The following is a 25111-nucleotide window of genomic DNA, read 5'->3' as shown; positions in this document are numbered from 1 at the left end:
CTTTGGCAGCTCCAGAGCCGGCGCTCCGGTACTTTCTCGGGCTGGCAGTCTCTCCCGGTCCCAGCCAATGACTGGTTTATTATCAAAGTTCAGTTTCACGTATCGACTCCGTCATACCAATGCCCCGCTCCCATAATCGTCATCGTTTTCCAGGCAATACTCCCCTGCATTCCCTTCGTGCTCTCTCCTGCACCTCCCAATGTTTTCCCTTTTCTGTATACACTTGCTGCCGTCCTTCCTACGTTTATCTATTCCAATTTCCAGCCATATCTCCTCCAAACCCTCAGAGTTATTTATCTCATTCATTTTCATTCATTTTCTTTCACTCTCATTCTTTCATTCCTTCACTGGTAGCGCTCTACATTTCATACTTCCTCAGCAGATATCAGACTCATTGATCCCCACTTCAGACTCCCAGCTTTCCCTTCTTACAGGTAATCTTCGAACTAACTAATTTCCTTACAGTAATTATCCCTCCCAGCTTCCACAGGCCATATATTTTATTTCAATATTTATTTCGACTAGCTTTTTTACCTCCGTAGCCCTATCAGCCGTCTCTCTCTCTCTCTCTCTCTCTCTCTCTCTCTCTCTCTCTCTCTCTCTCTCTCTCTCTCTCTCTCTCTCTCTCTCCCTCTCTCTCTCTCTTTTTGCTCTCTCTCCCTCCCTCCCTCTCTCAATCTACAATTTGCCCTGCCATCTCTCTGTCATCTCTCCTCTCTTGCATCTCTCTTAGCCTCTGCCCCATCTCCGAGCTCTCTTCCTGCCCCCACTCTGCCAGTCTCTCAGCCCTCTCTCCACCCCTCTCCTCTGTCAGACCCTCACTCCTCTCCCCGACGGCCAGCGGATGTGAGGCGCCGGTGTCGGCGCTCCGCTTCTGTTATGATGAAGAGCGACCGATCTGGGCCAGCCCGCAATGGGCCGCGTCCGGCGACCCGACCTCTCGCCGGCCGCGCGGCCGCTCGTCACTGCCGCGCCGGATGTGCCTCCAGTGCGCCACAATGACTGGCCGGGCGCGCCTCGGAGCGGTGTCGAAAGCGGCGCGGCCGGCGGTGACGTCCGGCCGAGTTGTCAGCGCGCCGCGCCGCTCGGAGGCCGCGGCCGCTGCGGTCGCGTGTTTTTCGCTGCCGGTTCATTCATACGGACGGCGGCGGGCCGGTGCCCAGAGCGGCCGCGGCCGACTCGGGGCCGGGCCGACCGCGCCGCGCCAGAGACACGGCCTTGCCGACCGGGCAGCGGCGGCGGCGGGCGGCGGACGCCGGCGCGGCCGGCCCGTCCGGCCTCCGCCTCTCTCAGCGGCCCAGATAGCGGCCGTCTGTTTGCTCAGGCCGTCTGTGATTCACGCCCGTGATAGTGGCAGATAGCGATAGGGGCGGTGGCGCGGCAGCCGTCGGTCCGCCGCTGCCTCCGCTGCTGCTGCTGCCTGTTGCGCAGTTGTTCCCGGAACGGTCGGTCGGTCGAGCCGGCCGGATGCCGGTCGGCGCGCGCACGGTCCAGCCACCGGCGCTGCCGCCGCCAGACGCCAGCACGCTTCCTCTGGAGCTGATGAGCCGTTTCCGGCGCCAACAGAGAGCCGTGAGAAGCCGATGCAGGCCGCCCAACGAAAATAGGTCGGATGCCCCTGAAATTCCGGCCCGATGAATGGACGGTGTAATTACGGACTGGGCCGGAGAGGGCGCGAGTCGGGCGGCTGTGCCGGCCGCTGCTCAGCTCCATGAATGGAACTGCGCTGATCCGACTCGGCCTTGCCGATGACCACGAAAGATTCGTGCCCCCGCACTCGGCCGCTGCGGTCGGCCGCCTTTCTTGCTCGTCCTTCCATTGAGCGAGACGGTGGAATTCCATTCACAGCCGGCGCAGATCGTGACGGTGAATGAAAGCGGGCGGGCGGTGGGACCGCGCCGGTCGGCGGGAGGGAGGGAGGGGCTCCCAGGCGGTGAGCGTGGGCAGAGCAGGGGCGGTAGACGCACGGCAGTACGCCGAAACGCTGACCGGTCAGTATCCCCAGGACCATCAGGACAGATGACAGGATGCGTAGCGCCGTCCGCTGTGCGTTTCTGGCACGGTGTGCGCCGGCTGTGCGCACGGTGCGGGCAGAGGCGACACTCGGCCGAGCGAGCGCTCTGCAGAGGCGGCGTGGCCGAAACACCTGCGGCCCTCTCGGCTCGGCTCGGTAAGATGGCGGCCGCCCAGCCCTCCAGACGACCAACATAGGGCCCCGAGACCGAGGGACCTGCGGTCCTACAGCATCCCCAGAGCTGCTCCACTGCATCATCAACCCTGCCTCCGGCGCAAATCGGCATTGGAGCTAATACCCTTCCATCCAGATGTGCTACACCTCGCATCTCTCGTATCATCCCTGCTGCTTGGGCGCTCCGACCAGTTTTATCTCCAGCGGCGGCAGGGTGTTTCCCGAGGCGACGCCCGTCGCGCTGGGGCCGGGCTGACACGCGCACTTGTCTCGCGTCCCCTCCTCTCGCCTGCTCAGCGGATGTCGTCTGGAGGAGGGTCGGCTCTACGCTCTCTGAAGAGTGACAGGTGTCCCTCGGCGGGGAGGGAGAATGAGGGAGGGAGAGAGAAAGAGAGAGAGAGAGAGAGAGAGAGAGAGAGAGAGAGAGAGAGAGAGAGAGAGAGAGAGAGAGAGAGAGAGAGAGAGAGAGAGAGACCGGCCGAGGCGCCAGGACAGACGTCGTTGGTAATCTGAGCCCTCGCGGCCATCCCCTGCGTTCCTCCCGGGAGGGAGCTGGCGAGTGGCGCCCGTCCCACGACAGAAGTCTTACAACGGAGCGGAGGCACACACAGAAAGGGCACACGGCCCTTTCTCGATACGGCCCAGCGTCCATCATCCGATTCGTGAAACGGACCGGCGGCGTCGGGTTGACGATGCGAGCGCCTCAGCGGCGCGGCCGGTCACGGCGTAGCCCGTCGAAGCTCCGCGAACCCGCCGGTCGGTCAGGCGGTCCTGCAGCCGAAGGTCAATTCATGCTGGCTGGACGGTCGGCGAGCTTCCCGCGTCGGCCGCTGGGCGGCGCTGGCGTCCGGGCCGGTCTGCGGACTGGCCGGCCAGCCGGACGGGCGCCCCGTGGCTAACGACGGGCACACATGTCAGCTGGATGGCCTCCCCAGGGGTCACCGGAGGGCGTGGCGCCGCCAGTGGGCGACCGGGGGCCGCTGCAGGCCGCAAACCGCCGAGCCCCTCTGGAAGCGGGCCCCCAGACAGCGCCGGCCGCCCCCCACGGCCCGGCTACCGCCGGATGTGCGACTATCAGATAAGACGGCGCCGTCGCGCTAAAAAATAAGCCTCTGATGGGACACGTAAAGCGTCAACTGACGGTATGGGCTGACGGTTCGGTGACCTGACCCAAGAAAAGCGGTCACAGCTCTCAGGTCAGCATGGGTAGGAAATGACAGCCGGCCTGTCGCTGAGGCCGAGTGCGTGGGCTGCAGGGACCGAGATAAGCTCATTGGCCTGAACCCCACGCCCTGCACCGAGAGGCCACTCCCCCCGGAAATGACGTTGATCGTCGACTCCTCACAGTGTACGAGACTGGAGGTGCCGCCTTTTATCGAGCTGAAACACAGCATGGCTTCTCTAAATCGATACCTCAGAGACTACAATTTCCAGCCCAACAGGGAACGTGCGGGGAATGCCGACGATCAGGGGTCTGACGTCAATGCCGCGGCCCTTCGGCGAGATCTTTTGACTCTGAGTTTTGCAACATGGATGCAGCCGCTGATTTCCATATGACTCTGTCTCCTGCCCAGCCCCTTTTCCGGCGGCCGCTTGACTCCGAGCCTGGCTAATGCCTGAATTGATCACCGACCACAACTAACCACTCTCCGGCACGACTCAGGCTCTGACTCCGAGTCGTCCCCGCGGCGGGAGGTGGTGCCGGCCCAGCCGGGTGCCCCGACGTTACGTAAGCCTACGTGAGACTAATACAAACACCGTCACCGACGGCCTCGTCCCCTGTCTGCCGCTACTGTCTCCCATCGGTTATGCCAAAACCATATCACCCATTGCCGTCGAATCTCGCCGCCACCGTTTCCAAAGTCCAACCGCCACCGCTACCACGGCTTTTCAGCTCTCGCTACCGCTCACCAACACTACCAACACCGCCGTGAGCCGTCTTCCATCGGCCGATGCCATCTCAGCTATGTTGTCTCCCATATCCCTCAAAACCGTCACCAACAGAAGGAGATGGTGGCCGGTCGGTGGCCGGCCGTCTCCGACCTCCGTTAATTCATCACTTCAACCATCGATACATTCTCCCATATTGAATATTCTCCCATTTATCAGCACCGTCTACCGTTTTCCTTTGACCACAACACTTATCCACAGTCATCCTACTAACCACAGCTCATTGCAATCGTCTTGGCTGACTCAACCACCAGTAACGCATCGTTCAGCTCTGCCATAAGCCTCCAGCTACGTATATCCCTCGTATTTTGCTCGACAGCCGCCATCCCGTGCGCCACCAGCGGCCGTCGCTGTCGACACTACCGCCCTCTCTCTCCCCATCGCCGTCGACTATCACCGCCCTCTGGCGTCATCTGACCTCCCATTGCAAGCCCGTCGCAAACGTCAGCATGTTTCCCGTCTACAGCACTGCTAAAAACGTGACAAAGAAGCAAGGCTGGATTTTTCGTCTGGATTTATCCCATCAAGGACGCGCCAGCCGACAGTTGATGTAAACTTGGAACTTTTCCATGTTTGCTTGCATGCGTGCCTGCCGGCTGCATGTCGCAACGCTTGCTATCTTTCAATCGCTACCGTTTTCATGCAACATGTTCCAGTTACGTGCAGTCAAAAACTTTTATGATTTGATATGAGCGACAACTGACGACAACTATCGCGGACTTGCTCATTCTGATAATAGCATAATATTCCATTCAACCACGTCACATAGGAAGTCGAATTCATTTTACCCGAATTTTACCAAACTAAAACAAACCATGCATAAATCTATTCAATCTCAATTCTCAATGCAAGCTGTTGAGCGGGAAAGTACGGACTAGACCCTAGGGCCTAGAGTCTTGCTTTTTGTCGAGGATCATAACTCACAAAACAAAAATGTGCATGCGAAATCTCAGAACCGACGAAACATTTGAAGCATGACCTGAGGTCTGAGGACCGAGGGTCAACCTGGACCTCAACCCCACAACCTGCCCACAATAACTCGAACTCCTGCCGCTCGCAAAATGCTCATGAAGTTACTTAGCACTTACCACGGTGCAATCCTTCGTTTTTTTAACTCAATTGGCAAATCACTCGTATTAATCACCAATACAATAATCGCAATACAAGATACACGCAAGATACATATGCATCATGCATGATGCATAAACTGAAACCAAACTGAAACACAATAACAAGCAAAAGGTAAACAAACAACACCGCAATCAAAACTGACATCAATATATGATGATAAATTATATTATGTTGATATATTTATACTATATATTGATTTATCAAATCAAAAACCTTTAGAACTATATTTTTTTGTGCAAGTGAGAGGTTAAATTACCTAACTTTTTCGTTAAATTCTGCCATTACAGGACTAAAATCTTCATAAACGTCATTTATCATTCAAGCGTTCGGTGTTTCAAAGGCCCGAAAGGCCAAGCCTTGAGGGCAAATAATTTCGACGATTGCGACAAAAGCGGCGTAGTAGGCGGCGGCGGGGGGAGGAGGCGTGGTGTTGTAATAATAAAGCGGGTTTGGCAGGGTATATCAATATTGGATATGGATTGGTTATATTTAAGGTTGAGGTGGGAGGTTTTATTTCAGTTGAAGAAGTCGTTCTGAAAAGCATGGCCTGCAATGATTTGATCTTTCTGCATGCTGACTTCAACTTATGCGAGGGCACCGGTTTTGACTTAAAAGCTCTAGGATTTGAACGAAATTTCAAAGCATTTATTATTTAACTGTAGTCTGTATGACCATGATAAATATAATTGTGCCATTTTCACTATTTTTCCATTTCAGTTTGACCTTGAGCCGCTGGCGGATCTAGAAATAAGAAAGGCGGTCCTGGACACTGCGGTCTGCGGGTGGAGCATCCAAACAAGTTTCCAAATTCCAAAAACTCATCAGATCTTGATTCCTTACGCATTGCTGTGCATATGAAACAAAGTTTTCCTAACAAAAGTTGCTAAGTTTCTGTTTATTCTTGCTAAACCACAAATTTCCATCAATTTCAGATGTTGTGAGGGGAATGCCCCCTTGGATCTGCCAGTGTCTCAAGCAAAAGATGATTGATAAATGATGGCCATTGCACAGGGTTCATGTAATATACCCTCCCCACTGCATGTGGCAAAATCCTTATAAGAGTACCTATGAAACAGGCAAACACAATTATTAATAACAATAACACATTAATGCATGCGGTAGCACAATATATTGCTTCTTCTAAGGTATGCAGGGTAATAACTAGGGACTATGAATTTTACACAATATACTAAGTATCTAAGCCACCCTCCTCTGTATTATATGGTTACAAGTGCTCCATTTTTTAATTAGAAAGCTCTGTTTATCTCAAGCTTGAGAATGAAATGTTGTTGAAAATGTACAGGCCAGTGGGCAGTGGAAACAGTACTCTTCACACTGATGTGCCATTCTGTTTGCAGGTGAACCATGGAGCCCATGGGTGGTGCTGGCCTTGGCATCTGCACCTTTTTTGCTTCAGCTCATCCAAATGAATCATGTGGCATGAACGGGCTGCCACTGACTCCCAATTCCATCCAGATTCTTGGCGAGTTTCAGTACCTTAAAACACTGAAACACCCCAATATATGCCAATATGTGGATATCTGTCGTGGGAAACATGGTAAGTTTCAACCACCTTGGGGTGTGTGATGCCTCTTTCTTCTTTATAATAAATTATTTGGTGTACATAGGCAAATACATATTGTTGTAAGTGTAGTGTTGCCCTTGTCATGGAAGGATGTAAGCATATGGTACTGAGCCATTTTCTGAAGCATGCCTTCTTTTGCTAGGTAATTATTACACTCTTCAGCTGTGATTGCTTTAAATGATGCTTTTAGAGAATGTCAAAGTTGTGTCTTGTTGTCCAATCAATAGCTCTATTTTGAAACACAATGGTTAATCATGATGTGATTGTCATGCTCTGAATGGGATTTCTCGCTCTGTGTTTTTGTCAGAGCGTCTGATGGTGGTATCAGAGCGCTACGGTCACTGCGTGGCCGACGCTCTGGCCGCGGGCTCGCCGCTGGATACCGTGCGGCTCGCCTGGGAGCTGCTGCAGGCACTACACCACCTGCACCAGCACCAGGTGGTGGTGCGTAACCTGAGCACCAGCACCGTCCGTCTGGCTGCCGACGGCGCCGTCAAGCTGTCCCAGTACGGCCTCTACTACATGACCAGGGACGGCGAGCTCGTGGCCTTCCCCATCGGGTGAGTGGCGTTTGAGCGCAGTAATGCAACTCACTCACTAATCCCACCAACTCCAAACAGGCCATAGCTGAAACTTGAGCACAATGCACAAAGCAAGGTGTGATCCATGTTTTTTATCGCGATTAATGACCGATTATCGAATGATCCTGGGCATCGGCACACCTTGCAGTGACCTGACCAATTGCTCGCACCTACTCGAGTGCGTTACAGTCGATATCAGGTCGTGTGCGGGGCCGCTGGCGCCGTTCTATCGTGTGGTGCTGACTGTACCCCTCTCCCGCGCGCCCTCTCCACTCACAGGGACGTGGCCTACCTGGCGCCGGAAGTGCTGGCTTCCGGTCTGACTACTGAGTTCCGGTCGGGTGCCAAGAGCGACGTGTGGTCGGCGGGCATGGTGCTGTCGCGCGCCGCGCTGGCCGGCCGGCACTGGCCGCGCCGGGACGTTGCTCAGGAGGTGATGCGTGTGTTCCGGCTAATGAACAGCTCAGACGTGCTGACGGAGCTGGCTGACGACGCACAGGCTCGCACCCAGTTGAAGGTGAGAGGCACGGCCGGATGGGGCAGGCGAGCTGACTGAGATGCTGACCACAAGTGAGCTTGAAAGGCTGTTGGTTGAAGTGCAATGAAGATAATGCATGTTTCATGATAAAGGTACCTACTAAGCCAATATGACTTTGTGCGCGACCTGTCCGTCGTTCATTCATTACTGGAGGACCTGGCCGACCTGTTGCACCAGTGTCTGAATGTCTCTCTGTCTATCCTTATCTCTGTCTCTCTGTCTATCTCTCTGATATCTCTCTGTCTGATATTATCTCTGTCTGATACCGTCCATCTGATTTTTGTCCTCACAGTCGTTACTGAAAGACCTGGCCGACCTATTGCGCCAGTGTTTGCCTGTTTGTCGGTCTCTCTGACTTTATCCATCTGTCCATCACTCCCACAGTCGTTACCAGAAGACCTGGTCGACCTCCTACGCCAGTGTCTGACGCCAGACCCGGCGGCTCGACCATCCGTCTCCGACCTGCTGTCCCATCGAGTCTTCTCTGGCCGCTCGCCGCCGCCGGCCAGCCGCCTACTCCAACCCTTTCCGCTGATGTTCGACTCTCCAGTTGGTGAGGACGAAGCGGCCGACTCCGGCTCGGAGGGGGCCGGAGTGGAGGCACACCTCCGGACTCGTCCTCTGACGGAGGTGTACCATTTGTGGCGGCTGGCTGGAGGGGACCTGGAGGCCGAACTGAGGAACCAGGGACGCGTCAAGGGAAAGCCGCCCATCCTCACCGTGCCGAAGTGAGTGGCGGTGTAGGGAGAGGGAGGGAGAGCGTAATGTCGCGTGGAGGGTTCTGTTAGGCGTTGGTCATAGTGTGCATGGGGAGGGAGTAAGGGGGAGAGAAGCGGTAGCTGATGAATGCTCTAATCTAAAAAGAAGCCAAGTGTTCCAATGCGTCTTGTCTTAGCTGGTAATGGGGTATTACCCATGACCCCGCTTTATTTCCGGCGCCGTGACGTGCCCCGTTACGTTGAGCCGTTGGGTGCGAATTAGCGTGGGATGGACTGATTCCATGTTTGGTCTGATCTGACACCGACATGTCATTTTGATGGGTGCAATCGAATCGATAGCTCCATACTAATTTCCGTCGAGTTTCGTGCTATTGAACCCTGCATTGATATGCGCTTAAGCACAGAACAAAAACGCGGTTCAGTGCAGCTGCATCGGCTTAGACCGTTTCACAGAAGACCCGTGCCCCGGATGTTGTGATATGATCGGGTTGCCAATTTCGCCAGCGGACTGGGATTTTATTACCGTGCTCTATTTTACATTACCTCGTCGACCGAATTTTCTGATATCATGATTGTATGGGAAATATGTAAAATGACCTTCTTCTTCCTATCGGGCTGGTCTACACCTGTGTGTTTTTGTATATCTCAGCTCTGTTGACTATATTATCCATTTAGCGTTCAGCTGTCTGTCTGTGCCTTCACAGTGTGGTGACCCTGGAGGGTGAGACGTTCGGTGTTCGCCGCGACCGAGACACCCTGTACGACCCCAGCGAGATAGCGCTGCCCCTGGAGCCGCTACTGCGCCGGCTGTCGGATGTCACTGCCGCCGCCTTCTACCCGCTGCTAGAGAAACGGTCAGTGTGAGACAGTGTCCACAATAAAATAATGACAGGAATCTACCCGCTGCTGCTGTAGAGAAACGGTCAGTACGTAAATAGAACAGTGAGAGAAAACCACTCACTGCTCGTGAAACGGCCAGTTTCTACAATAAAATAGTGACAACTGACAGAAAACCACCCATAGCTCGTGAAACGGTCAGTGTCCACAATAAAATAGTGACAGAAAACCACCCATTGCTCATGAAACGGTCAGTTTCTACAATAAAACAGTGGCAGGAATCCACACGCTGCTAGAGGAACGGTCAGTATCCACAGGTAATGGCGGTAGTATTTCGGTAGATAGCTCGGGTACGGACCAACGGTCGGTGCATACCTGGGAATGATTGCAGCTCTTCCTAAACGCTCTGGGAGAAAGCCGGCACTGTAGGTCGCGAGCTTAATGGCGGTATAAGAGCGACCCATCGCCTTCTCGAAAACATACATTGTAACTATACATAGTTGTTGCTAAAATGACGCCAGTCAGGCCTTCCTAGCTGCCGGTTGACATCAGTAAAGCGACATTGCGACCACTGCTCAAGTGCTCACTCAGGTTACAGCAATTGGTTCTGAGAACGTCAGTGGAATTAGAAATATCACGTCTTTTATTCACGTCATCAATAACGGTTGATGAGGCCCGAGTTACGCAACACTCTGCTGCCCGTTAATCAGTAAGCCCGTAAAGGAACATTGAAATCAGCGGCATGCGATGCTGTATTTATGAACAGTAATTTGAGCCGTGTCATAATCCGGAACCCGTTGTCCTGTCATGTTTTATGTAAAGTGGTTAACTAAACGTCATCTGACACTTATGTAAAATCATCCAACACGTTATTGTGGTTGTTTGCATTTCACAATTAAATAGATTCAACGTTGTTGGCATTTATTTTGGAGAACGAGCTCCGTGTTGCGACTTGCGAGCAATTCGAAAAAAAATGGACTAATAGAAAAGTACCGTTTCATAACGCGCCTCTTGTCTGTTGTTTTCCATACTTGGTTGGACTGCAAGATTAGACAATGTCTGGCCATGTAACCCGCTCAAATAAGTTGTCCTATGATCCACCAGTGGAATGAGGTCCGTCGCTGACCGCCCGGAGCTCGCCCTGGAGGGTCGATCTGTGGGAGAGAGCGCGATAAGTCTTTGTGAGGCCCTGCAGCCGTCCAGCGTGGGTCCGTCTACAGGAGGGGAGCGACCTGTCGTTGATTGCTCATTGCAGTGGTCCAGCTGCTGTGCGCATGCAGGCTAGGTTTGTTTGTGTGGCATACGCTGTCATTGACTAAGGCTGTGTGCTCCTCTAGGATGGGCCCGGTGCTGCACAGCCAAAGTCAGATGGAATTGCAGGAGACCGCTCAGCTGCCGCTGGTGATCCGTGAGTCCGACATCGAGTACCAGCTGCACCGGATCACACTCTTCAGCCGGCTGACACAGGTACCTACTGAACAGCTCGGCTTGGTCCCCGGCGCTCTCAGGTTTCACGGTCGTATTGTGTCTGTTCTTTTCAAGTCACACCGACCCTCTCAAACCCACCGCATCGTCTTTACAATGCTTATTAAACAACCCTGAGAAAGCTGGCCCTGAGAAAGCTGGCCAATGAATGCCTGTAACTTTTCTCCCAAAACCATGCAGCACGAAATTACATGCACTGAAGCTACACTTTTTTCAGCGTGTATTCGTCGTTGCTGTTTATTTTCCAGGCAGGAACCGAAGAACGGTTGCACAAACATACACACAACATTCACTATCCTGAGAGCATTTGTTGTAGAGGTATGCTAGAGGTACGACAATTCGGTAGTCGGACAGGAAAAATTCGCCGATATTTGTGTGGATATATAAAAAACACAAACATTAAGTTTCTGTTGCATACCTCCGTCCGTACGTCCTTATGAATACCGTTTTTCTTAACATTTGCTTCACAACACGGATGCACAGTAAGCTCCGGCAAAATATAAATATAAAACCTGATGCCTCCATCAACATCTTGCTATCGGACCATTATGAAACAGGTTCTGTTGAAACACCCCTGAGCACCCGCGGATGATGCTAAATTATAGTCGTCTTTCTGAGCGGTCCAAACGTTTGAGATGGAGTATATGGCGCCGTTGACCCTGCACCCCTGAGTTTATCTCACGTCGTCGCCGTTTGTCGCTGCTTCTCCAAATCGTCTTGGTGTCGCTCCTCCAACATCAGCTGTAGCAGGCTCTCTGTCCGCAGTACGCGGGGCACCTTGAACTGCAGCGCGCTCGTGTCTGAGTTGGCCAGCACGTGTTGTCGGAGCCGCTCGAACGCACCCGGTCGGAGGCACACCACCTGGGCAGGCCCGATGGCCGCCTTGGCGCGGAACGAGCGGTACACCTCGTGGTGGGCGCATAGTGACTCGTCCACCTGCCGAGAGAGGAGCTCGATTCAGAAACTGAGAGCAATACGGTCGCCCCAATTCGGAACAAGAAATGTCAAGGTCAGAGAGACACCGATTGACTCGAATTTTCTGACAATTATTCGGCGTTATCCACTTCATCAACTACCGTGCTTCCATCAAACACACTTTACACAAATAAGTGACACCCAGCTAGACCTTTTTTAGCTTCGGTCCAATACACTAGGACTGAGTAAGCTCTGCGAATGTAGCTCGACCTGTCCCCACGGGTCTATGCCGTCCTACCTTCTGCCTCTCGTCGTCTGTGAGCGGCGCTCCATTCAGCTCCAGCAGTACCACGTAGTGAGGCGGATTGTCGGCCGCCCCAGCCAGCAGTACGCTCTCCGCTGTGGTGTAGTCCACCAGCGTAGAACTCCAGCCGTCAGCCGCTGACCGCAGCGCTCCGAAAAACGCCGCCTCGGACATCTTCTCCGAGTGGACGTCCAGCAGCTGGCCCTTTCTGAAACGGGTGGGAGTGGGAGGAGGTTGTTTGAAGCAATGAAGGCCAGACGTCGTTAATTGGCTAAATTTGACGCTAGAGCTATGACGTTGGTGACTGGCTATGGTAAATCTGACGCCAGAAGTTCCAAATTAGCCACAGTGGCGATAAATGGGATAGCCGATGTAAGCAAATTGGCAAACAACTTCAAACTGAAGAAGGTTAGAAGCCGTGACAATGTTCTGGTTCTTTTCGCTATTCAGCAACATCAGCAATCATCACCACGTGATTTGCACCAGTGGACATAAGTACGATGCTGACAAGGCACTTTTTGGGGTAATTCGTCTGATGGTAGTCCCTCTCTGTGTAGTAGTCCAAGTTCAGCGTCACCGGAACTCACCTATACAGGAATTCGACGATCGGTGCGCCGTTGTAGAAGTCCACAACCCGCACCACGTCGCCCATGCGGAACCTGAACATGCCGGACCGGTTGGTGACGATCAGCTCGTACTCGCCGCCAACCTCCAGCTCAGACGCCAGCAGGATCTTGTCGCCGTCTGTCCCAGCCGTCTCGCCGAACTCGAACAGCATGGCTCGCGGGTGGAGCACATAGCGCGGTTGGGACTCTTCAGGCCAGAGGTTGACACCGAGCAGACCCTCAGTGGCGGCATAGAGCGCACTGTAGAGCGGCACCTGGCCGGTGTACCGGCGCTGGAGTCGCGCGGCGTACAGCTGCATCGCTCCAGAGGTCACGGTCGTGATGAAGTTGAGATGAGGCCACACGCGTCGCGCCAGACGACCGTCCCGGAAGGCGTCCTCCGACTCAAAGATCTCCCTCAGCTCAGCGGCGCGGGCCGGCTCGGGGCTGAGAGCGGCGTCACACGCGGTTCGTACGGAGTCGGGTACTTCGACGTCCTTTCCGAGCCTGCCAGCAGCCAGATCTCGGGCCAGGCGCTGCCAGTCCCTCTCGAGCGCTGAGAACACGGAGTAGACAAACGATGCGAAGTTGGCCTCGATGGCGCCCAGCTCTCGGTCTCTCAGGCCGAATAGCAGGTGCACATACACGGCGGCCGGTTCAGCTGGGATGTCGTTAGCCGCTGGTGGGGAGCTGTACAGAAACTGAGTGTGTTCACGGCCGTCTTTCTGTCCGGGAGGCGCGACTGAGGCGGGTCCGATGGGCAGTCCGCCAGGCGAGTACCGCCAGCGGGGCGCCACCACCGGTCGCATCTGGCGCTGCAGGCGGCCGGCGCCGGGGAAGGCGACCAGCTGCCGGTCCAAGAGCAGCAGTACGCCGCTGACCAGGTTCACCACCAGACTGCTGGTGACTGGCATCAGTTTACTGCCGCCTGATGTGCCCGAGGTGCAGGCCAGTGACCGCGGCGGGCCGGTGAAGAGTACGTCCCGCTCGCCGTCGGCCAGCCGGCGGACGTAGCCGTCGTAGTGGCCGTACTCGGTGACCGGATGCGAGGAACGGAACGCAGCCAGACTGGTGATGCCGCTCAGGTTGTGGTCGCGGCCGTACGCCGAGTCTCGGCTGGCGCGGAGACGCTCCAAAAGGGTCTGCTCCTGACACTGTTGATCATTAGAAAGAGATCAAATTAATATGGCAACCCGTCTAATGTCAGTGCAACGTGTTCCAGTAATCGGTGCACTCACGATGGACAAGCTGCAATTAGGGTACAATACTGGTGTACTAAGTACTTGTAACTTTTTCAACTTAATGCTTGAATGAATAACTATTTCAGTTAAGGTTAATGGGATCGTTGTTTGGTTGTCTTCTTGATAAGAAACGCTTCTGAGTTTTGAGCCCCCACTCCCGAGTCTCGGAGGACGCGGTTACACGAACACTGGCTACACGTTGCGAGCTCCACACACTGTTTCGGTCGACTCACTTTCATGAAGTGTTTGGTGTCCCTGTCGAACCTCCTCCTCATATATCTGGCCACAAAGGCCAGCAGCTTCTGTGTAGCGTACTGTTTCACCATGCTTGCGAACGTGTGGTACGGCGACTTTCGAACGGAGCTGATCTGAATACAGGCGAGGGCTAGCAGGGATATTGCTCCTGAAACAAACGAACACAGCAACTAATGAACGGGGCTGACCTGCAGGCTTACATTAGGAGTAACAGCGATACGGTTCATGCATATGCTGAAACTGTCTTTTGTTACCGATAACCACTTGGCTGGGCTTTTGGAAGGATTATCAGCTCACCTGTATACATGAATGGCCAGGAGTACCAAACGTTTTTGTATCCAGTCAAATGAATCGTAAACCACTTTCTTCTGTCGTAAATGAATTGCGTTAGATCGTATTTCACACACTGTGGTACATGTTTCTGCACCGTTTAATTACAAAATAGCGCCTTACCGAGCAGTATTCCGTTCAGCAGCCACAGCAACATCATAGCAACAACCGTCCTTTATACACAGGTGTAGCGCTCACGCACACTAAAGCCCCACTACCGTATCCTCGGACTGACACGAGAGCATATCTGCGAGGTTGTTACTTGTTAGTCGGCCGAGAGACCTGTTGCGCTGCAGAGCTATCGACGCCCTATCATTGGGGTCGCGGGAGATACAGGCACGTTTCACCAATGGTCGCTTTGAGCGTGTGACCGCACAGGTCTTCAAGTGGTTTGGGCGATGTCGACAGGTGTTTTGCTGTCATCTTTATCCCCTTTTTGCTTTTATTTTATGGAGCAGCTGATATCAGTGTTTTGCGTCAATTGACAAACAGCTGGTAAAATTGCATCTGAGCCTTTGTGTTTATCTACCAGGTATCAATTAATCGACATGTTTGGTCTTTACTGCATTGTAACACTTCCCGATCAAGTGGTGTTGGTAATGATTCCAGTCGTAGTTTTTCCGTGATTGGTGGCAGTTTCGTCTAAAAAAGCTGAAATTGTGACATCTGTCCGCTGATTCAAACCACGGGTCCAGCAACCGTTCCCCTGAACACGCATCTGGCCAGTGACCACTGACCACTCCTATGATCCCGTGCATCTGACTAGTAATCGTTCTGACCCCAGGTGTACCCGTTCCTGTCCGGCCGACTGGAGGAGGAGGCCCGCACGGACACCCCGCCGCTGTACCGGGCCCACGGCTGGGCGGCCCTGCTGCGCGTCACGGGCCTCCTGCAGAGCCGCTACGACGCCATCGACAAACTGACGGCTATACCCACCGACAGACAGGTGAGGAACACCGACCAAAGTCGCACCAGCAGACGGGCCATACCCGCCGACAGACAGGTAAGGATATTGACTACAATTAAGGTACACAGAAGCTGACGTTCAAACCCACAGACAGACAGGTGAGCGGTGCTAGGATAGGGAGATGTCGCTGACGGATCCGTAGAGAGGCAAGTTAGATCTGCTGAAGGTTAGAACGACCAGACGCGCGAATTGACGGATCAGGCAGAGCCGTGCTGCAGAAGGGAAAGCGTATAGAGCCGGCATTTCCTTGCAGTATCGATTCACAGTATCGATTCGCCGATGATAATGAGCGCGCCATTGGCTGGTCGCATGCTAATGCGCTTCCCTCTTATTTGAAGTTGCGAAGTCGAAGGTCTTTACCGTATGGGTGACCATAAAATACTTTTTCCGTTTTCGATAGCAACAGCTGTCGAACGTCTGACTGCGCCGGCGATGCTCATTTCTGTCAGTAAGCGAAGAGTCGCACGTCTAACCACGCCCTTCTCTGTTCTGCCGTCAGATCGAGGTGGACATCCCGCGGTGTCACCAGTATGACGAGCTCCTCTCGTCCCCGGCCGGCCACCGAAAGCTGCAGCGGGTGCTGAAGGCCTGGGTGGTCACCCACCCGCAGTACGTCTACTGGCAGGGACTGGACTCGCTGGCCGCGCCGCTCGTCTACCTCAACTTCAACAACGAAGGTAGCGGAGCGGGACCAGGTCATCCTGTTTTACCCCGTTTAAATAATCGGCGATTTGACGTGGTAGACAACTTCTGAATATCGATTGCTGAGCTTAAACGGGATAATCTGTATATCCAAAGCAAAAAACGAGACATCTCCGTCCGTATTTTGGCACGTATGCTAGTGCTACAATAACATGACGCTGGTAAGCAAACAAAATGACGCACTTCTGCCACCCACAACCGTCCAGATCTAACCACTATCACCAGGTAGACTAGGTACCGTAATGTCAAGAGCCACGTCTGACCATGTTCACCCCTCCCACAGCGCTGGCGTACGCCAGTCTATCCGCCTTCATCACCAAATATCTGCACGACTTCTTCCTGAAGGACAACGCGGCGGTGATTCAGGAGTACCTTGCCGTGTTCGGCCTTCTGACGGCGTTCGTCGACCCCCTGCTGGGCCAGCACCTGACCCAGACCGGCTTCGTGCCGGAGTTGTACGCCATCCCGTGGTTCCTCACCATGTTCACGCGTAAGTACTTATAAGTGTTACATAGGAGTAATGCTAATGATTTATCAGTATAGATTCTTTGTTATGGTCCTTGTCACCGCAAGTTAGTAACAGCTGGCAGACGTCAACCCTTATCCTTCATCTCAGCTTAACGTAAGATCTGTTGGACTTTTACTTTTCAATCATCTGATCCGAAGGGTTGTAGTGGCGCTGCTACGCTTGTGACCACAGAAACAGCTGCTTTCGGTGCATGTAATGACTTTTTTGTCATCCACTGTGCGTCAGCTGGTGAGGTGTTACAGCAAATCCAGGCACGCCCAGAGGAAGGTCCACTTACTACGCCGTCACTATCATCTAGGAAAGCCCACAGCCCGCTCCACCTACCTATTATCCGCTCCCAGTGCTGGCACGCCCACGCTGTAATACACAGGTCTAAGCGACAACCTGTTACCCTATGACATCACCCCAGAGACAGCTATCGCTAACTTACATGCGAACGACTCCAGGTGACCGTGCCGCACCAGTCTCGGCAAGGCTTTAGTCTCACTAAACTGTGTTGGACACGATGGAGCGGGTATTGTCGCCGTATTAATGAGGCGCCCCTAGTGCTATCGCCGCTGTTGGCGACTTACTATTGCTGCCGGGCCTCTGTACTCAGACCGATGGCAAGCTGTAGTCGCTGTATTTAAAGATGAGATTCAGATCGTTCGCAGGAAATATGACATAAGCATTAGCTCGCGACACAGGTGTGACATTCATACTCGAGTATTACACCCCTCCTGCTTGACTAAACGACACGCTAAAGGCCCGGGTAACACGGCGTCGGATATGGTAATGACTAGCCTGTGCCACTGCTGTAGTGCTATGGCCAACCAGACGATGTCTATCGGGGCATGTTCGGACTGCGTGTTTGGCTGGGCCTTAGCAATAGAACACGACACTATCGGCAATACGGCTGCTCCCACCAGTCGAGGGGATGGCAAGAGTGGCTCGTCTCGCTTCGCCCTATGACCTGCCGAGCAGCCTGATTAACTGAGGCGTCCCTCCACTGAATTAATAGGGCTACATCCGATGGGTGTGGCCTACTCCGCGGGAAAGCAAAAGCGACGAGGTGTCGGCCCTCCGATATCTCCCTCACATTGCTATCATTTTATAACATGATAGCAATAACATGTTCCCACCTACGGTGATAATCATTCAGTGTGTTTCGAAAGCGATGAAGATCTTTCTGAACATGTTTTTCCACCGTTCTGCCTTTCGTTTTCAGACGTGTTCCCGCTGCACAAGATATTCCACCTGTGGGACGCGCTGCTTCTGGAGGACTCTGGGTTTCCGCTGTGTGTCGGCGTGGCCATCCTGCAGCAGCTGAGGGACCGACTGCTGCAGTTCGGCTTCAACGAGTGCATCCTGCTCTTCTCAGACATGCCAGGTTAGCCGAAGTATAGGCGTTACGCATGTAAAATATGTTCAGTATTTTTGCCCGCTTCAGTACTGTCGCCACAACCAGGTGTAAAAGGGGATAGACTTCCAGCTCGTGCGTGGGCCAGACATAAAGTTCTGTCAGTGCTGGACTAGAGTGAAATACGATTAATGAAACACTTCACAACTCGTGAAAAATCGGTCCGGAGGCCGGGTGATTGGTTCACCACAACCTCCGACTCAGCACATATTTTGGTACAACTGTTCAAAGCAATGTACTATATAAATATCTATCTGTGATGCTTATCTGCCCGCTCCCCGCTCCCGCCACAGACATCAACATGGAGGCGGTGGTGGTGGAGTCGCTGCGCGTACAGGCGCTGACGCCCCGCTCGGTGCTGCACCGGGAGCACGCGCCGCCGTCGGAGCACAGCCGCCCGGGCCGGCTGGAGGGGCCGCCGCTGCCGCTGGCCGAACTGCGCCAGCTGCGGCTGCCCCGACTGGCCGCCGCCGAACTGATCGAGTGGAGCCGCCGGCCCGGCCCCAGCCAGGTGTGCGTCCTGGACGTCCGGCCCGCCGACGAGTATCCTTTTATTACGTGACGGTGTTGGGAGGTTTCAAGTGGGCGATGGCTTTTATTGTTACGTTTTTCTATTTAAAAAAAATGACTAAATCGCGGAGCCTTACTTATAACTTGTTATATTTCCATGACGGAAACCCAACCTACAGACTACAGTTGTTACTTATTACTGACGCTACGGCCTGAACTGCCTCATACTGGTAGATATATTTGGTTCTATCAGAATCTCATTAATCCACTCAGCGAAGACCCAACTTAGGTGTATGTTTTAGGGAACAGTTCGAGGAGTTATAAAAAGAGATAAAACAAGATCGGGCCTGGGCGTTTTTCCCACACGTTGGTAACTATTTTGACGAAGCCGCAATAATAATGTACGCAGGTGTACGGATATTAGCAACAACTGGATGCATATTTTACTTAGTGTTCAGTGATCCGTCAGATATGTCACCTCTTTTGTTCTGCCAATTTCCTGAGCGCTTCGTCACCAGTTTCCAGCGCGGCTGTTTCCCGGGTGCCGTGCACGCGCCTCCCGGCTCTCTGCTCACAGAGGACGGCCAGCTGGTGCCCGGGCCGGCCGCCAACGCCGTCCGCGCCGCCAAAGGACAGGTCATGTGTGTGGTCGGAGGACGAAACGCCGCAGCCGTCAAACAGGTACGATCGGTGGGCATAGGTGGCGCTTTGACAAAGCTCTCACCGGCTATGCATAATGATTTGGGGTATTGACTCTTTGCAGCACTGTCTTCGAGCCACCCTTTTCACTGCTAATGGTTTGTTACTAGGGTTACCCGCGTGCTCCGCAACGCGAAGGGGGGATTTTTTGACCCGTGGGTATTGGGTTGGTCTGTGTCGATTTGGTTGGTAGATATCCATTTCGTTCGATTGCTTTTTGACGGCCAAGCATTTTGTAAGAAACAAAAAGATACATCGCATCGAGGTGCCCGTGTCGTATTATCATGCGTTCTACTTTAGAATGATTCGAAAACTGGCGTGAAGTCTTTTGAGGGCCATCGATGAATTTCGCTAAAAATGACGATGCAATGGTTTGGAAAATTTACGTTTTTAAGAATACTGTTGCTCATCATGCAAAAATGAAGACCTAACCTTGGTCAGAATTGAATGCTCTTTCCAACGGTGCCATTTTTGATTGCCAGATACATCAGATCATGGAGCAAAGCCATTTTGATGAACAAAGTGACACAAAATTGACAAACACCATTTTCTCCCGTGATTTGTACCACCTTGATTTGGATCAATCAGCTTTTCACAATTTTTATATGATAGGCGGTACATTTCTCTTGCCAACAGGCGTTGTTCCAACTCGCCCTGTTTAACGGTCACCTAAAAATAAAATCAATTCCAAAATCCGCCAAAAACCGCAATTTTTCAACAAAAGTGCCCTCCCCGGTGCACGTGGCGCGTGCTATCCTCTGTATCGCACACGATTCCATTGCCCATTCAATTATCTACACGATGCTGTTTTCCCCGTGCCGGTCGGACCCCTGGTCACCGAGATATTGCACGGGAACTGGACCCGTGTCGGCCAAAATTAGCCGTTTTCGCCCGATTTCGCACGCCGATTTATACATGTAAAGTCTATGACGCGAATTTGCACTTTTTGTGCACGCGCCACGCGCTCCCTATCGACCCGATCGAGCCCAGACCCCTCAAAGGCACGTCGCGCATCCTTGATCTATAAATTGTGGAAATTTCACCGGGCTAAGTGCAACGGTCTGGCCTGTAGTCCACGCAAAGCAGCACCAAGTCGGGACCTCGGTAACGGACAGACGCACCCTCCTCAAATAGTAATATAGATTTTGTCCGGTACAGCCGTCATGCATTTGCCATTAATTGGCAACAGTTTCATTAACGCAAAGTGTCTGTCCCCAATCATGACTGCGCAAAGTGTCTGTTCCCAATCATGACTGGCTCTTACAGCTATGTGCTTTTCTGACGCTCTGACTTTCTCGCACAGACGTCGGAGGGGCTGCTGGCTCTGGGCTTCCCGCGAGTGTGCACCCTTCACCGGGGCGTGGAGGCGCTCAGAGAGGCGCAGGCCCTCCAAGTTCCTTCATCGTAGTGCGATGACCAACGGGCGAGCCACAAAACAGTGCCGTCGCCCTGCCATCTGCTGGAGACGAGTGAATCTACAGGTATGAGAACCGCCCGCCCGGTACCGCTGTGTTGTGAGAAGTCTACAACCGAGGACGGTGATTGTGCTACTGGTTGTCGCCGGTTTCGGCAGAGCTTGGCTGTTGGTATTTTATAGTGGACGTGACAGCTTTGATCTGCAAGTATGTGCGACTAAGCCGGAAGAATAATTTTCCAGTTGGTGGCATGCCCTTTTCGATTATTGTCCAGTTCCTAAGTAAGAAGCATGCCCGTGAAAAATAGCGCAATGCGCAATGGACATTCTCATTCTTAAATGTGGTACAACGTTAGGACATTTACAAGACGAGAACCTTATCCCGTTGTCTTGTAGGCGTGTCCACGTAGCATCACGTAAATGGTGTGTACTTTAAAAACATGTAGGTATTTTATCATTTCCATTTTTCACAGTCCAATAACGCACGAGAGTTGAGTTGAGGCCATTGGGCACAAAAGCCCAATGGCCTCAACAGCTTATGCAATCATTTACAGTTGTGCTCTTTTTTGTGCATTGTTCCGTTGTTTGTTGCTTTAATCATAGGAAAGAATAAAGAATTTCTTGTCAGCGGCGGAGCAAAATCGCAATACCACGGTGCAGCTCAGAAAAAAAACCGATGACCTTACCATAAATTTACCACACATGCGAAGACCAGATGTATAGCTGGTAGTGTTCTATGTTACTAATTGTAAAAAAAAAAAACGGGTACGCTGTTTCATGCTCCACTGGCGGAAAACGGTAGTGTGCGTTTCAACATCCCTTCCCTCCAGTAGAGAGCGGCTGGAAGGAAGGAGGAGCGATTGCCATGGACTTAGTCACAGCAAAACGAGCACACTGACTAGGCGCTTTTGTTTATTGTTCCTCAGCCAAGAACACAGTCATCAGAACCACGCTCGCAGAGACGGCATATGTTTGGGCATTTTTACCGCGCATGCGTGCTCCATTTATCGTTATTGTCCTGAACGCGAGTTGAAGGTTCTTGCTAGGATTGTAAAGAGTTAGCCTTCATTGTGATGATGGTAACAAGTATTTGCTAATACCCTTAACGCCTATGACGGTGCTGGGCTATTTGTAACATTCCTTATGGAAGGCAGTGTTGAAGGCATTTTATGATTTATTGTACAGTGAACTGTGATGGAACCGCGAAGTCAGGTTACATAAATATACAATATATCCAAAGTATAAATATTTGTGTCTCAAGTATGATCATCAACTTTTATTATCGTAGAGCTGTTATCGACATCATTGAAATCAAGTCGAAAATAGGCTGAACAAGATAAGGTATAATGCACACTATTTCAGGTGCTAGTAAAATCACATTGCAATTGCGATACTGTTTGGTGTTGGTGACTGGAGTTCAGGAGATGAGTCATTGCTCTTCAGAAGCGACCCACAACCCAACGGCTTAATTTGAGTTGCAGCACGACACTATTTTCACGATGAGTTTAAAAGCTCCTCAAGAGATGAGACAATCTGCATTCAACAAGACACGTCTTCATTGTCATCCACACCGCTCCGACATCCCCAGACCATATGTAAATACACCTACTATGAACGGACTGCGAGGGCGGCGGCGACTAGTCGAGCTGCGCTGGCGCTGCGGGGTCGGAGGCTGCTGATGACGGAGCTGCCGTCACCGCCGAGCCGCGACCTCGCGACACCAGCGTCACCGCGGCGACCGCGACGACGGCCGTCAGACCCAGCGTGGCACGGGCCACCTGCGGGATGCAGACGGGCACAAAGACGGGTGAAGAGGCTATGAAATGTGAGCTGTTCTGCGAGGCCAAAATGATAGTGATGTTGGCATGGTGCCCATGCTTGATAATGGTGAATTTTAGGTAGTATGGTGAGGGACGATAACAAAGGATATTCCGGTGTAAAGAAGAAGTCGACTTTGGTGTGGAGTTAGGTAAGAGATCGATCAAATCGACGTGACTTTCATTGAACAGTTAATATGATACCTGTGCCATTGTTCCTTCAGATCTTCCAAACTTTGCTGTGTTTTCGATCATTCTTACTCATATTTATTGATTCATCTAATCAAACTAGGTAGAACAGCCACTTACATTCGCTCGTCCTTGAATGGTGCTGCTGTTGAAAGTCTTGCCAAGAGCTCCAGGAAGCTCTGCCTGAACTGTGCCTCCTGGCTGCTGACCTAAAACATAGAAACTTTGTTTAGTTATGAATTCTAAGACAGATTCAGGACACTGGATTTCATTGTATCAATTAAAAAAATGAAACCTTCACTTATTATTACATAATGTTAGGTACACTACACCTACCTTTAACAGCTATTTTGTAGAGCTCTTGCAAAAGACAGAAGAATGACATGGGTGGTGATTTCTGGAAAGGAGGAAATGGAGTTACACTATTGCCAAATGACACAAAAATTAAATTTAAATTCAAATGAATTTGAATGGAATGGATTCATTTATATAGGCTAGACCGGGGCAAGTCGCCCCGCCGAGGTAAAACGCCTCACCGATGTTTCTCGGAACTGGCAAGGTTCTGGAGAAACATCCTCTCTTCTATAAAACGTGCACTATACGATCATTATATGAGCAGACTGGAAATAAATTGTGATGACTCTTTAGGGAGATATAGCCAAAAATGTGTTTTTTGAGTGATTTTTATGTTTTGTTGTCAGATTATGCATCATGGCGTTCTTTTATCGTCCACATCAGGTTAACGACTTTTATGTATTTTGAACAACTATTGTCTAACGCTTACAATGCCGGGTTGGTTCGTGTTAAATTATGTCTTCCTGGAGTGCAAGGCGTTGTTCTCTGACCGAACTACGTGATGGGGTAAAACGCCCCAGTAGGTCGCGGGGCAAAAAGCCCCATGGGGCGTTTTACCTCATGTGTTGTTCGGACTACCCACTTCCTAACGTTCGGTAGCTGGCAAACGGTATGTTTCTATGCATTTATATGTACTTTTCTCAGCAACTGGATGGCAAAGGAAGTATTTTGTTAACATTTGCATTGCAATGATTTATTATTTGGCCTTATGAGGCAGGTGAAAAACCTGCTCATACAATAGTGTCGTAGCTGAACACCTGATAGGATGGAAGGTGCTAACTTCAGTGCCATGCCTCCCAAGGTCCAACGGACCTTTCACATAAGATTTAGTCAACTAGCATGTTTAATCTTTAATCTAGAGTATGGGGCTTCTTGCCCCAGGCCGTGGGGCGTTTTGCCCTGGGGTTGGGGCAAAACGCCCTATTTGCAGTTGCTTCACAAACCACTTCCAAGCTGGGAGTCCGATCATAAGTGAATGAATTTGAGGGGTGGAAATTAAAGTAAAATGTCCATAGAACGCATTGAGCACAAATTTGGCCTTCCAGGTTATGTGGGATAAAAGTTATGTAGCAAAATAAATTATCTGGGGCGTCTTGCCCCAGGCTACCCTACATTTTAAGCTGCCCATGCATAAAACCTGATTCTTTTTCAAGAGCAAGAAGCATCTGTATTTGGAAAAAATGCTGGAAATGCCTTGCAAGACATTTCTTTTTTCATTTGAGGCTTAGCAAAACATTCCAACACATAGAGGATTCACAGCTACAAAACATTCAACAATGCTGGTGGTTATGTAACAAGGGATCAATATCACAGGAATCCGGTTTTATCTGCTTCGTCAAATCAATGTAGATAATCGATTGAGTGGGCAGAAGTATCGAACCCCGAAAAGTACATCCGAAACGGAATGGATTTTATAGATAGCTTTAAATACGCACCTACCTTCCCCACAGAAGAACCCAAGCGATGTGCCGAGCGAGGGCGAGAACGAATCCGAGGGCAGCCTTTGCCTGGCGTCTTTTGGCAGTCTATATGGAAGGGGGAGGAGTCATGTTATGTAGCAGGTGCGGATATTTGGGTTCTCATTTGTGCTTCCAAATGAAGTATTATCCCTAATGTGAAAACCGGAAATAATTTCTGAGGCCAAAAAACAATCAGCAACTCTGAATGTTGAGAACAAGAATATGTTTTCAGGACTGCCTGAAATCTGGTTTCAACCTCAGGGGTGGAAAACATGCGTTCCATTCACAAAATCAGTCCCAACGATTCCCTTCATTCCCTTCAATCCTAAAAGTTTCTCCCTACTATTGGTAAAGTAATCCTGCTGCCTACCTCCATTTTGCTAGTCTATTCAACGGTGCGAGCGCGA

At 51.7% G+C, this 25111-nt stretch overlaps 2 protein-coding genes across 6 annotated transcripts; one reads left to right on the top strand and one right to left on the bottom strand.

Moving 5' to 3' along the window:
- The first annotated feature begins 5654 nt into the window (after positions 1-5654).
- Positions 5655-22130, top strand: LOC122365172 (TBC domain-containing protein kinase-like protein). 2 transcript variants are annotated; one of them, XM_043336151.1, is made up of 14 exons: positions 5655-5701; positions 6628-6827; positions 7162-7414; positions 7715-7952; positions 8358-8701; positions 9397-9546; positions 10867-10996; positions 15449-15610; positions 16131-16308; positions 16617-16823; positions 18070-18231; positions 18555-18804; positions 19290-19452; positions 20774-22130. In XM_043336151.1, the coding sequence occupies exons 2-14, from the start codon at positions 6635-6637 to the stop codon at positions 20876-20878; spliced, it is 2535 nt and encodes an 844-aa protein (XP_043192086.1). In that variant the 5' UTR covers positions 5655-5701; positions 6628-6634; the 3' UTR covers positions 20879-22130. The 2 variants fall into 2 exon arrangements, with proteins under 2 accessions (XP_043192086.1, XP_043192085.1); XM_043336150.1 differs by having other exon boundaries at positions 5683-5726.
- LOC122365173 (probable indole-3-acetic acid-amido synthetase GH3.9) lies at positions 11220-24940 on the bottom strand. 4 transcript variants are annotated; one of them, XM_043336154.1, is made up of 8 exons: positions 24681-24940; positions 23227-23287; positions 23011-23099; positions 22494-22662; positions 14313-14482; positions 12821-13992; positions 12228-12441; positions 11220-11950 (listed from the first exon to the last, which is right to left on the bottom strand). In XM_043336154.1, the coding sequence occupies exons 5-8, from the start codon at positions 14403-14405 to the stop codon at positions 11693-11695; spliced, it is 1737 nt and encodes a 578-aa protein (XP_043192089.1). In that variant the 5' UTR covers positions 14406-14482; positions 22494-22662; positions 23011-23099; positions 23227-23287; positions 24681-24940; the 3' UTR covers positions 11220-11692. The 4 variants fall into 4 exon arrangements, with proteins under 4 accessions (XP_043192089.1, XP_043192087.1, XP_043192091.1 ...); XM_043336152.1 differs by having other exon boundaries at positions 24685-24911; XM_043336156.1 differs by lacking the exon at positions 23227-23287 and having other exon boundaries at positions 24681-24911.
- Positions 24941-25111: the final 171 nt, after the last annotated feature.

Source organism: Amphibalanus amphitrite, unplaced genomic scaffold (assembly GCF_019059575.1).
Source record: "Amphibalanus amphitrite isolate SeventyFive unplaced genomic scaffold, NRLGWU_Aamphi_draft 000720F_arrow, whole genome shotgun sequence".
Taxonomy (NCBI): Eukaryota; Metazoa; Arthropoda; class Thecostraca; order Balanomorpha; family Balanidae; genus Amphibalanus; species Amphibalanus amphitrite.
The sequence above is the reverse complement of the archived record's forward strand: the minus strand, read 5'-3'. Positions and strand labels throughout refer to the sequence as shown.

Bases quoted from the DNA above. Each gene is read 5' to 3' on its own strand.
- LOC122365172 (XM_043336151.1), top strand. From the start codon at position 6,635: ATGGAGCCCATGGGTGGTGCTGGCCTTGGCATCTGCACCTTTTTTGCT. The intron at 6,828-7,161 runs GTAAGTTTCAAC...TGTTTTTGTCAG, and splicing joins TATCTGTCGTGGGAAACATG to AGCGTCTGATGGTGGTATCA. The intron at 8,702-9,396 runs GTGAGTGGCGGT...GTGCCTTCACAG, and splicing joins CCCATCCTCACCGTGCCGAA to TGTGGTGACCCTGGAGGGTG.
- LOC122365173 (XM_043336154.1), bottom strand. From the start codon at position 14,405: ATGGTGAAACAGTACGCTACACAGAAGCTGCTGGCCTTTGTGGCCAGA. The intron at 13,993-14,312 runs GTGAGTCGACCG...AATGATCAACAG, and splicing joins ACACCAAACACTTCATGAAA to TGTCAGGAGCAGACCCTTTT. The intron at 12,442-12,820 runs GTGAGTTCCGGT...CACCCGTTTCAG, and splicing joins ATCGTCGAATTCCTGTATAG to AAAGGGCCAGCTGCTGGACG.